Raw genomic sequence first — 12,514 nt, 5'->3', positions numbered from 1 at the left:
GGGAACCCAAGCTTGTCGCCGGACGCACACACGCCTGCTCCCCGAGACAGACAGCTGCTGTCCCGGTTCCGGGCACGGCCGCCAGCACGCGGGGACCTCCACCCACACCCAGAGCCGCGTTCCCGCGGGTCGCACACGCCCCGGGGCCCTTCCCGCTGCAGGAGATGCACAGCTACAGCCGGACTCCCGGATACACAATCCGCGGGAGACTCTGGCACGCGGACTCCGCACTCAAACTGCATTTGTGCACCTCGGTGGCCCCTGCAGCCACGCAGCTGCGCGGTCCTCCCCTAACTCAGTGTAATCTAGAGCACAAGGAAAGCTGGACCCCTTGACACGCTCACGCCGTCCACACAAGCAGCACTGGCCTCTTCGGCCTCGAACACGCAGTTAGCACAGTTAGCACCCACAGATCCGGACTTAAGTCCTGGCTCAGACGCGCAATGGTATCTCCGCACAAACACAAGTGTTTCGCAGACCTCACTGTTACGCTCAACCTGTGACAAACACGCAGCCACGGGGCTCTCGCTGTAACGACATCCACCCGCTTATTCCGACTTAAAACTGCCAACAGGCGGGCAGCCCCGACCCAGAGGTCCCCACCGCGGAGCGGGCCCGGGGGCCGAGCCGCCAGAGTCCCTCCCCAATCAGCCTGCGAGTCCGAGACTTTGTTCCCTGCGACTCCGAGGCGGGGACGGGGAGGAGCCGAGGTTTCCAGGGCCGCGCGCAGGCCCGAGCCCCCTTTCTGCCAGGCCCACTTGGCGTGGCCGCCCGCCTGTCACAATCCGCCCCTAGCACAAAAGTGGCCCGGCAGGTTCCGGGCCGCCGCCAACGCTCCCGCTCCGGCTCGGCTCGGCTGCCAGGAGCAGAGTCGGAGGGGAGTTGGGGGCACCGGACACCCAAAACGAAAGCCAGAAAGGGGTAACCGTCCCGGAAGTCCAAGGCTGCTCCCACCCCGGGAGTTTCTGGCGTCTTAAAAAGCCACCGCCCACCCCCTCCTGACGCGGGCCTGCGGAGCGGACCCTTGGCTGCGCAGAGGAAGAGGACCCCTAGCAAGAAAGGCACACGGAGCCCACGTGTCCCTGGCAGGCGAACGTAGCTGGGGCACAAATGCATTGTACACTGCGCTTGACTTTCTCAGGGGAAGGCAACTGAGAACGCACCCCAAATCCACTTGGCACACAGGGGTACACGCAGGGAGGGCCCACGAGCCATCAGCAAGGGAGCAGGACGTGGATCAAATGTAACCTGCATCCCCGTTCGGGGCAACGGACGGGACACTAGGCACACCATGCGTGCAGTTCGCCATGTGCAGCGAAGAGCGCAGAACCTTCCCCCCCATGCCCAGAGAGCCCCGCCAGGGGCATCGAGGTCTGGCACCCGTATACTACGTGGGAGGACACAGACCTGGGGCACATGGCTCCCACGTACCCCTACCCAAAGGGCTCCATCCAGCCCAGCATGCGCTCACTGCGAGGGGGACGCAGCCTCAACGCACACGCGCCCCGCACCCTGCCCCGCGCCCCGCGCCCAGATAGTCATCGTGGGATGGCATCTCGCAAATATTTATATTCCTCAACGCCACGGCAGCCCGCGTCCACATTAGACGCTCTAATCCTGCCACTTTAAATAGATGAATTAATAAAGCAAACGAGCGGCTAATAAGCTGACTGTCCTGCCTTTTTGAGGCGGGGGAAGGACTCGAAAGTGCGCCAAATTTGTTTGCAGTGGATCAAGGCGAGCCGCCTCTGCTTCACTTTCTTTATCTTAATTCCGACTTGAAAAGATATAATTATCTAGTTTGAACAGAGCTGCTATCAAATCCTTCTTTGGGCCGGGAAGGGGGGCGTTGGAGTGGATTGCGGCTCTCTGAGCCGCTCGGTGCAGCCGGAGATAGCGCGTAATGGAGATATGGAGGCCCGAGATACAAAGGGCATTAACCTCATTAGCATGAAACCTTTTCTTCTTACCATTGTGGGACCCTTTCAGCCGCCTAATCCCCCCTATTTTCAAAGCTTGGTTTGTAATAAAGCTTTTAGGTTTTTTTTTTTTTTCAAAGCTAATAGTATTCTCTGATGATTTTATTGCTGTTACACTACATAGGACGTTTACCAAAAAAAAAAAAAAAAAAAATCTTTGCCACTTTTTCCCTTTTCTTGTACTTAAAAAAAAGTAGATGGTTGCCGCAGAAATAAGCCTTTTATTAAGATGGGGGGGGATTTTTTTTTTTTTTTCTGCAAAGGCCAGTCAGAATTTTAGCCTGTGCTCCATGTTTGAGGCATTCTGGGTTTGGGGAAATGTGTGGAAAGGAGAAGGTAACTTGTTTAAGAAAAGGGGGTGGGGTGGGGCAGCAGTGACTGCCAGGCACGAGGGCCGGGACAGCCATCGGACAGGGAGGTCTCCCTGTTAAAGCAGCTGGAAACCCAACTTGAGTTTCCAGGATACCTAGGGCAGCACCTGTCCCTTTGAGAAGCACGCCTGGGTCTCTCGGAACAGCTCGCCTCACCCTGGCATGCTCCTGCGGCCAAACGTTCCCCACAATACACACACCTTCCCAGAGCAGTCTGCATGAAAATGTACCATGGACAGCCAGGGTGCTCCAGAGGAACAGAGATGGAGACAAAAAGGAGGGACGGGGCAGAGATAAAGAAAGAGAGCGAGAGAAACCAAGAATGAATTCTACTTTAGAAGAGAGGAGGAGAGGAAAAAAAAAAAGAAAAATTTCCATAGTGCCCTATAGTCCCCACACGTGCATGGAATGTCTAATCTTAACTTTTCAAGGCAGGATGTTAACAAAGCTTGTATTTTTGCCCTGCATTGTAACTTGGCCTTATCACAGTGTAAAGGGTGGGGAGATTGTCCTAAATTATGTCCAGGCAGCCCCCCTGGATCCGTGGATTAAGAGATTAAAGGAGACCACTGGGCAAGGCCTCCTCTTTCCCCTTCATATTCCTGGTATGATAATTGCTTAAACTGATTTGCACTTTCACAAAAGCTCGCAGGACGCTTTGTAGCTCGAACAGAACAGACGAGGTTTCTCTATCAATGGAAATAAAACTGATTAATGCAGCCTATCAGGATAAGAAGCAAATGAAGCATGCAAAAACAACCTCGTACCCCCAGAAGGGGGAAGGAGGAGGGGGAAAAAAAAAAAAGCTAAGTTTCCTCCAAGACTGGTTACAACTTTTTCTTTAATGTTAAAATTAAGAGTTGAAGGTTTCTCAGAATGCTTGCCTTATAAGGCTGCTGAGGCCCTTGGGCTTGCCTCATCACCTTCAGCACACTGGGGCCAGAGAGATGAAGGAAGGAAGGAAGGAAGGAAGGAAGGAAGGAAGGAAGGAAGGGAAGAAGGAAGGGAAGAAGGAAGGGAAGAAGAAAGGGTGGGAAGAAGGAAGGGAGGAAGAAAAAGAGAAGGAAAGGAAGGAAGGCGAGAGGAAGGGAAAGAGGGAAGGAAAGGGAACGGAGGGGAGGGGAGGGGAGGGGAGGGGAGGGGAGGGAAGGGGAGGGGAGGGGAATCGAAGCGAAGGGAAGCGAAGCGAAGGGAAGGGAAGGGAAGGAAGGAAGGAAGGGAGGGAGGAAGGAAAAGACTGATGGGATGGAGGAGCTTGCACTTTGGGGTTTGAAGTCAGAAGCACAATTTAGAAGTCCCAGATTGTGATTCTTTCTGCTAAGTGTTTCCTCCAATCCTAGGGGAATATTCTTCAATGCATAACTATATATCCCAGGTTTTGTTTTTTTTTTTTTATCTAGAAAATTAAGAGAGGTAGGCATTTTTAACCTGAAATTCAAACTGATCTCCCTCAGTGAGCCTTGTAATGGGCAAAGGTCTGGTTGGAAAACTTTTCTCCCATCCCTTTTCTGAAGGACTTAAGTTTTCCTAATCCTCTCCCTTCTCCACCCTCATCTGTCTTTAAAATGCCCAAGAATCCATCAGTCTGGTCCTTTTGTGGGTGAGGAGCCTGGGTTTCTTGAGCCTTGCTGGGGAAGGACCACACTCAAATTATAGATACTTAAAAAAAAAAAAACTCACTTCAATTTCTCAAAACGACTACTCTGAGGGCATATTGATAAATCTTTATTGACAAAATATTGACATTGACATACTTCTTGGAAGTATATAGTGTGTTAGAATTCTAACAAATTAACACAAAACACAAAAATATTTACATTCTGGTATAGAAGACATTAAGGAAGCATTTGTCACTCTCTTTAGTAAGTCTATGATCTTGGAATAGAAACTCAGTGCTTGAAAACTTGCTGCCATGTCCTTGGCCACACTTAACATCATCCCGCTAACTACAGTCCTTCAGTTTTTGCCACAGATAGATTTAAAGTTTGGAATGGCCTTTACAGCGAATGGTTGAATTTGGCCAATCTCTCCAACCACCAAAAGGAGTTTACTTCGTGGTTTTAAGCCTTCGGGATGTTAGGAAAGGGAATGTTCAAGAAATAGAATTAATGTAGGGTTTTTCTTTCCCAGCACAAGTCCTGACTCCTCTTGTGGGCACCCTCCCCCGCCACCCCCAGCCCCCCATCCTGCTCCCCATTTCTCTGTAAGAGGACCCCTATCGCTGAGCCTACTTCGTGTACCTTTCACAATCACTTTGACGTCAGAAGGTATAAAAAAGTGTTTACAGACTCCACATTCTTAGAAAAAAAAATCAAAATGAAAAGCACACAGAACCTGTCTTTAAAAGGAAAAGAAAATTACAATTCATTTTCTGTCTTTAGGTACCATTCACCCAACAACTGCTACATGCAATTCAAGTTTTTGAACAGGTGTGGGATGGGGCTGGATATGGAATTTCGATTGTTATTATTACTAATTATTTTTAAAGATGGGGGGAACTCTGTGAAGTGCAAAATAAAAAAGTCCTGTGCTTGGTTGGGGTTTTCTTTCACCATCATTATTATCATTATTAAAAAAAAAAAAAAACAACAAATCAGGACTGTGATAAACGGAATACCTGCCAATCATCCTCTCTCGCTGGTTTGGCGTTTGACTGACAGCTTCCCTTGTTCAGAGCGCCTTGGGCTTTGCCACTTTTGGATCTCTCTCTCTTTCTCTCCCTCTCTCTCTCTCTCTCTCTCTCTCTTTCTCTCACTCAGCTGCCTCTTTAGACAAGGGTTGCATGTTGATCAAGAAGCCTCCGTCCTCTGCCATATCCGCGCAGCCTGGGATCAGGACCCTGCGCCCCCGCTGCTCAAAGTCTGCGATGCACCGAAGATCTCTCTGACTCCCTCTTCCTTTTTTCGGTGAATGTGTGTGTGCGGTTTGTTTTTGTTTTGTAGGTTTGTTTTTTTCTTCTACCCCTCCTCTCCCTGTCTCTGTTTTGCTCCGGGTTGTCCGTTTCGGTTTGTGTTTTTAATCATCTGAGGTCACGTCTATTTCCTCGGGACTCGCCTGCTTGGTGGCGATTCTCCACCGGTTAATATGGTGCGTCCCTTTTTTCTTTTGTTGGGAATCTGAGCCTTCTTCCTCCAGCTTCTGTCTTTTGAATTTCGTCCTTCGGTTCTGAAACCATACTTTTACCTGTGGATGAGATGCAGATTGGGGCGCGTTAGTTCCTCCACAGCGCCCTCCTACCTCTTCCTCCTCCGAGTGGGACTGCGGAAGTCCTGTCCCCCAGCTGCTCTCCAAAGGGCGGGCCTCCCCAAGGCCTCCCTTCTGGGAGCCGAGCTTCTGGTGCTGGCAGATAGGAAGCCTGGATCCCTACTCTTCTGGGCCCTGGCAGGGCGCTTCCCTCAGGCCAGGCGGCCCAAGGTGCAGTGCCCCCCGCTCGCCTGGCCCTGAATGGCACACCCACATCCTGCTGAGAGCAGAAGCCTTGCAAAGCATGGGAAACCCCTACACCAATAATAAGTGAGGAAAAATAAAAAGAGACAGGTCCCTAACTCCCTCCACCTAGCTAGGGCAGGGAAGGCCTCCTTCCAGGCTGCAGCAGCTTTCTTGTACAAGACCCAGTGTGCTTTGTATTTTGTCTGTTTGGGCAGCATTGCCTAAATATAGCACCTCCTCTGAAAGGCCCAGGCCCTGGGTAGGCGGTCAGGATTGACCTGAGCTTCTCTTCCTTGCCCAGGACACTTCTGCAGGTGAGCAGAAGTTAGGGGCGGGGGGGGGGGGGGGGTGGTGGTTAGTGCTGGAAGAGGCCAGGGGGGATGGTGGGAGGCAGAGGCCTGGGGACCAACCCAGCTGTACCTTTCCAGCTAGGAAAAGAGACTCAAAAGTGAAAGCTTCTGAAAGACCTTGGGATAAAGAGGAAGTAAGAGAGAAACTGAGAAAGAGGAGACAAGAGACGGAGTGCCCTCTCTTCCTTTATCCTGACCAGCCCCAAGACCCACCAGGCCCAAGTTTCCAGCCTTGGTCACATCACTTCCCACCAGAGTGGGGCTGGCGGCCTCATCTCCCCAGAGCAGCTGTTAGATGTCCTGGGGGAGGGGGGATAGCGCTGATGTGGGACTGGGCAGCAACCCCATCAACCCCTGGGGGCGCTGGGCAGTGGGTCCCCACTCAGCCACCAGACCAGACAGTGACATTGTCCCAGCTTCCCAGCTGGGCGGTACCACGAGGGGAAATGGTGGCGACAGCACCTCCCTTGCCCCCCGGGGCCTGTCCCATCCGGAAAGCAGCAACCCAGGCCCCAGAAGCCCACTCCGCTCCCTCCCTTTAGAAGGCCGGCCCAGGTCCCGGCTTGCTCTCCCCAATGCCCAGTCCCCCAAAGTGCCCCATGAAAAAGCCGAGCTGGAACAAGGCTGAGTTTAATTTGCTTTGAGTTTGCTAATTGAGGGGAGGACGGTTCATTTCTCCCCGGCGCTCGCCCAAGGCGCGCGTCGGTGCGCGCTCGGGGCTTGACACGCACACAAAGAGCCCAGGCAGCGTGGGCAGCGAGGCGGACAAAGACCACCGCGGCCTCGGCTCTCCAGGAGAAATCAGCCGGGCCGCGCCTTGTGCCGGGCCCCGCACCAACCCGCGAGGCCCTCCTCGGTTTTGTCCAGGGGGACGTTTTAAAACAAAAGCCTCGACCCCTTTGCGCCTCCCAGAAAAAGTGTTACAACTTAATCTGCCCGAAAACGTTACTGTTTGCCGGGAACTTTGACCCCGCCCTGGGGCTCCACCTACAGTAGCGATTACTGTAGCCCTAAACCCCCTCCCCGACCCCAGCAGGCCGAGCCAGGCCCGCCTCCTGGCCCTGTGGCGCCGCAGGGCTAGGTCCCCGGAGGCAACCCTTCTCTGCAGCCTTCCAGCTCAGTTCCGCTCATTTAAGGACGCACCTAGGATGTCTAGCCTCCACCTCTCCGTTCTCCGATCCCCTCGAGGAGAGTAACAGGAGCCCTCGGTGTGAACCTTGGGTCTGCAGTGGCACAGAACTCGCCCTTAACCCACTCCCGAGACCTCTCTAGACTTCAGCCCCTTGCGGGAGGGTCTCCTCCCTTTCACCTTTCTGCATTCTCCTTCTTCCTGGACCCAGCCGGGTCCCCAGATTCTAACAGAAAGTCTCACCAAGAGTGCACAGGTGTCTTAGCCAGGAGCTGTAAGTCCTGCCGAGCCAGACAGAAGGAGCTATTCAGCCCGTCTGTCCAGAGACTGGGGTGGGTCTACTCCCTTGCTGGAGCCCAGGGAAGCCAGGCACCTCAAAACTTACACATTCTGAACCAAACGTGGAACCAGTTGCTAGGTTCTTTGCCAAAGGCCCTCCCCGAGCTCCGCACTTGTGGCCTAGCTGCGTGGGGCCAGGGATGCGGGCTGGGGTCGCCGGGCGCGCGCCTCGCTCACCTGAGTTTCCGTGAGGCTGAGGCTGTGCGCCAGCTGCTTCCTCTCGGCGCCCACCACGTAGTGGTTCTTCTCGAAGGCGTGTTCCAGCCTCAGAAGCTGGGACGGGGAAAAGGCGGTTCGGATCCGCTTCGGCTTGCGGGCTAGCGCGTTGTGCAAAAGGAAGCTCTCCGGGCTTGTGTCGTTCCCTGCCGGGGACAGAGCAGAAGTCCCGTTAGAGAGGACGGTCCTGGCCGGGGCCGCGCGCTTCTCCCGAGCCGGGCTGGCGGCGCACGGCGCTCATGGCCTTCACGCAGCCGGTGCGGCTCGGCCCCTGGACACCCCGGGCCCTCCGGAGGCGCGCGAAGAGGACGCCGGCCCAGCCGCCGGGCCCGGAACACCAGGGCTGTACCTACGCGACACCCACCCGGCAGCTGCCCCGGCGGGACAAGTCCCCAGGCTCCTGACCCCGGCGGGCTTCGCAGCCGCCCTGGCGCCACGGGCCTCACCACCTCCGCGCCCCGCGCCGGGGCAGAGGAGCGGCAGCAGAGCCAGTCCCGGGGATTGGCGCCCAAGACCCAGAGAAACTTTCTCTTCTTTCTAACCTCGGGGAATGTTAACCCCGGAGTGGAGAGGCGGTGGGCCGCTATCCAGAGTTTTCTCGGGGACTTCATTTTAAATTATCTAAGTCTCTTCCCCTCCGGGGACGTACAGAGGACCGGCCCGGACCGAAATTTCGCCGGCGGGTGTGGCGGGTTTCCGCAGTCACTGCCTCCCAAGGACGCGGCTTCCGCACTGCCCCGCTCCGGAGAACGAGCAGACGCGAGCGAAGGGATCGAAACCCAGGGGTTGCCGAGCTGCGGGCGTCCTATGGGACTGTGTGGGGTCCCAGAAAATCCCGGCCACTTCGGGCCTGGTGGGGACACCCAGAGCGTAGCTGGCAGAGAATGAGGAAGGGAGCCCTAAACTTTGTGAGCGAAGACCGAGGAGTTTCGGGTTCACTCGTAAAGGTGGGAAATCGATTCACTCAAAACCCAAACAAAGAAAAACCGACAGTTTAGGGGAGAATGGGGGCAAATCGGGTCCCGGGATTAGGATGAAAGGTTGTTTTTGTTTTGTTTTGTTCTGTTCTTTATTGGGGGGGGGGGGGTGGCAACCCCCGGATCTTAGGCTCTGGCAGGAACGCAAAGGGTTAATGAATGGACAAGCCACCGAGTATTGATCGGCTGTCGGGGGAGGTAAGTCTTTTCCCCCCCGGCTCCGACCGCTAAACTAATTACTCGGCCTCTTTTCTGGAGTTTTAACTTTCCTCCTACCCCCGCCCAGAGAAAAAAAACAAACAAATAAAAAAAAAATAGCAAGAAAGGAAAACACCCAAACAGATCTTTTCATCCAGCCCGTCTCCCGATCCGGTTCATTTCTTTTAAAAGAAAAACAAAATCACAAACAAAAACCAGACCGAACCTGCCTCCCCGCCGAGGACGCTCGGCGCCCCGTTTGAGCAGGTCTTGGCGAGAGCGCCGATCTACCGAGGTTACTACCCGCGCGGGTTCCAGGACCCTCCCCAGGCCTCCAAAAAAAAAAAAAAAGAAAAAGAAAAGAAAAAACAAACCCCTTGACTTTGCCCTGGGGGCGCGAGGGTCCCCTCGCCGCCCGAAGAGGGTCGGAAACTGAGAAGTCACGGGTCTAGGCTTGAAGGGGCAAGGAGTGGGCGGCGAGCTGGATCTTACGCAGTCGAAGGCGAACCTGGCGGCCCGGCCGTGGCCGTGCCCCTCGGAGCTAGGGCAGCAAGGGCATCGCGGGGGAGACGGAGAGCCTGGGGACCCCGCGGGCTCCGGGACTCTGAGGCGGCCGGCGCTCAGAGAAGGCAGTCCCAGCCTGGCTCGACCGGAGAGCCGCTCGGAGACAACGTCTCCGTGGACGTCCCTCTCGAAGGGGTCGAGCGGCCCCAGGCCAGCCCCCAAAGCGGCCGCAGCTTCGGAGACTGGGGACCAGCACCACGCCGGGCCCCTCGTCGCCCAGTTTCCGAACGGGGCGCGCGGGCCGGCGAGCTGGGGGAACCTCCTCCCGGGCCTTGCCAAGCGGCCACCCGGCGCAGGCCGAGGGCAGTGCAGGACGCGCGGCGCGCTGCAGCCCCGCGACGTGGCACGTACCTTGGAAGCGGTGGCCCAGATATCGGTAACGGTGGATGAGCCAGGGGTAGAAGGTGGACGGGTCCCGCTGCTGCGAGGCGAAGAGGGGGTGTGGCGAGTGCGAGGAGGGCAGGGGGTGGGCGGCCAGGGCGTGCGGCGGCGGCACCGGGTGCACGGGCACCGCGGGGTTGGGCGGGTGCGAGACCGCCTCGGCGAACACCAAGTCCGGGTTGGAGTAGACGCCCCTGCCGGCGGCGGCGGCGGCGGCGGCCGAGTGGAAGCCGTTGAGGAACGGGTTTATGGGGCTGGAGTTGGCGTAGCTGAGCGCCGCGGGACGGATGGGGTCCTCAGAGCGCGAAGCGGGCAGGGGACTGTCCTTGGCCACCAGCGACTCGATGGTGAAGCAGCGCTTGGGCGCCGGCTGGAACATGCTGCGCCGAGGAGCGAGCGCCCGAGGCTCCCGGCTCCCGGCGACCGCGGCACGCTGCCTCCGCCGCCCGCTGCCCGCGGCGAGGACGGACGAGAATTGGGGACTTGTTTGTTTGGGGTGGGGGTGGGGGGAGGAAAGGAAGAAAGAAAGGAAAGGAAAAGGAAAGGAGGGGGGAGGGGGAGGGAGAGGCAACGCCGAGGATCCCGAGAATCTTGCACCAAACGCGCCCAACCTGGAGAGAGGGGGAAAAAAATCCTTCCAGAAGAATTTGCAGGCGTGGATTGGGGTAATTTTTTTCTTTTTTTTTCTTTTTCTTTTTTTTTCTTTTTTTTTTTTTCTTTTTTTTTTTTTTTTTTTTTTTTTTTTTGGCGAGATGGCGTGGGGGGGATCGGAGTTAGAGGCAGGGAGGAGAGGGGGGGGAAAGTTTCTCGGGGGAGGCAAAAAAAAAAAAAAGTTTTCTCTCCTCTGCAAAAGGCGGGCAGGGCGCCCTAAGTCCAAGGACAATCCATGGAAGTGTTCGCTTCTTCACAAGTTGTGCAAACGATTTGTTAGTTCATGAGCCTAATTAGTGCGGGGATCACATAAACAGCTTCCTCCGAAGCCTGGTAAATGGCTTGATGATTGGTCGCTATTACTCGCCCTGAGGTGGAAGGGGGGAGACTCTTTAAAGTGCGTCAGAGGGAGGCGAGCGCCTGGGAACCGGAGGCCTGGATCCCGGCCGAGTGTGGAACGGAGTCGGCGCCGCTGCCTCGGCCGAGCCTCCTGCGCCCGCCAGGCCGCCGGCCTCGCCGCGCCTTCGCCCCGCGCTCCCAGCTCACTCGCTCCCGCGGCGCCCGCTGCGGCTTCTCCTCCTCCTCTTTCGCCTCCTCCTCTTCCTCCGGCGTCTTCTCCTTCTCCTCCTCCTCCTCCTCCTCCTCCTCCTCTTCCTCCTTCTTCTCCTCCTCCTCTTCTTCCTCCTCCTCTTTCCCCACCTCCTCCCCCTCTGCCACCGCCTCCTCCTACACTACCACCACTCCCTCCGGGGCACCCCGGTCCCTGCAGAGTCCCCGGCCCGTGCCGCCTCTGCTGCGGCCCCCTGGATCCCGAGCTGGTGGGACAGACGGACGGACAGACACGCAGATGCCTGGCGCCTAGCTCTCGGCCGCCGCTGCCTCCCGTGGCCCCGCGTCGGGGAAGCGGGGATCGCCCCGGGAGCACTGCGAGGGTAAGCAGGCAGGGGTGGGTTCCGGGGCGAAGGCTAACGGAGCTGTTCGGTTACACCAGTTCCCACCCCCAGCACAACTCCCGGCGGTTTCCCAGGTGAGAAAGCAGCCTGGGCTGGGGGCGTGGGGGGGTCTCCAACCACGCGTAGCAACGAGGTCTCAGGGTCGCGGTGCTCGCGATTGTTGACCCTGTTTGTTCGTTTGCAAGTTGAGACACGAGTCAACGACCCTGCCCAGGCGCCAGGCTTCCAACCAGCCCTGCGGGCTCTCACTTTTTCTCTCTGGGAGGGTTCTCGCCTCCTTACCCAAAACAGTTCCTTTGGCAGTATCTGGGACCACGGGGTCCAAGGTCAGGGGAAAGACTGATGTGGTGTTACTATTATCGGTCCGTTGTCTGTTGTCGTTATTATTTTTGTTCGTTTTGTCATTATGACTATTGCTGTCCTTTTTGTTATTATTATCATTATTATTACTACTATTAGTATTCTCTTCTCTGTCGTCCCAGGGGCGGGTTGCTGTGCAGGGATTGCAACTAGGGACTGCAGATCGCGTCTCCGCTCCCAGGCCGTGTCCGCATTTTCGAGCTCGCCTTCGGTTTTGGGATGATTTTAGGGCCGAGTTCCCTCGTCCCCATTGGCTCACGCAACGGCATAATTATGATCACATCCCCCAGGCTGCTGGCGCTGCTCTCTGTTTATTGGTGGTTAAAGATCTATTATCTATTCATCAGCCGCTTCTTTTTTCCTTTTTTTTTCCCCCTTCTTGCCAATTGCATTCTTCTAAAGTGAAGTACCAGCAGGTATTTTGCACGTTTACAATTAATGAGAAAAAAAAATCTGGCATCCTTTAAATCTATTACTTAGAGGCCCATGCCATTTCTCTTAAGGAGGAAGAAATGCCTGTGTTTGGTGACTAGGTTGCTGTGAGACCCGAGAAAAGTCGATTGGGGGGGGGGGGAGAGCAAAGTCCGAGAGAAGCCTGCTACCACCAGCAGCTTCAT

The 12,514-nt window shown here is 56.0% G+C and overlaps 1 protein-coding gene across 2 annotated transcripts; it reads right to left on the bottom strand.

Annotated features, from left to right (window-relative positions):
• Positions 1-4,554: 4,554 nt before the first annotated feature.
• On the bottom strand, positions 4,555-10,609 carry EMX2 (empty spiracles homeobox 2). Of its 2 annotated transcripts, XM_042960590.1 has the most exons (3): positions 9,904-10,609; positions 7,775-7,959; positions 4,555-5,533 (listed from the first exon to the last, which is right to left on the bottom strand). In XM_042960590.1, the coding sequence occupies exons 1-3, from the start codon at positions 10,310-10,312 to the stop codon at positions 5,366-5,368; spliced, it is 762 nt and encodes a 253-aa protein (XP_042816524.1). In that variant the 5' UTR covers positions 10,313-10,609; the 3' UTR covers positions 4,555-5,365. The 2 variants fall into 2 exon arrangements, with proteins under 2 accessions (XP_042816524.1, XP_042816525.1); XM_042960591.1 differs by lacking the exon at positions 7,775-7,959 and having other exon boundaries at positions 5,430-5,533.
• Positions 10,610-12,514: the final 1,905 nt, after the last annotated feature.

The sequence above is a fragment of the Panthera tigris genome, chromosome D2, assembly GCF_018350195.1.
Source record: "Panthera tigris isolate Pti1 chromosome D2, P.tigris_Pti1_mat1.1, whole genome shotgun sequence".
Taxonomy (NCBI): Eukaryota; Metazoa; Chordata; class Mammalia; order Carnivora; family Felidae; genus Panthera; species Panthera tigris.
Note: the sequence above shows the minus strand (reverse complement) of the source record. Positions and strands in the feature narration are given on the sequence as shown.

Coding starts and splice junctions, on each gene's coding strand:
- EMX2 (XM_042960590.1), bottom strand. CDS start 10,312: ATGTTCCAGCCGGCGCCCAAGCGCTGCTTCACCATCGAGTCGCTGGTG. Junction 7,960..9,903: donor TCTGGGCCACCGCTTCCAAG/GTACGTGCCACG, acceptor TGTCCCCGGCAG/GGAACGACACAAGCCCGGAG. Junction 5,534..7,774: donor TCAGCCTCACGGAAACTCAG/GTGAGCGAGGCG, acceptor TCTCATCCACAG/GTAAAAGTATGGTTTCAGAA.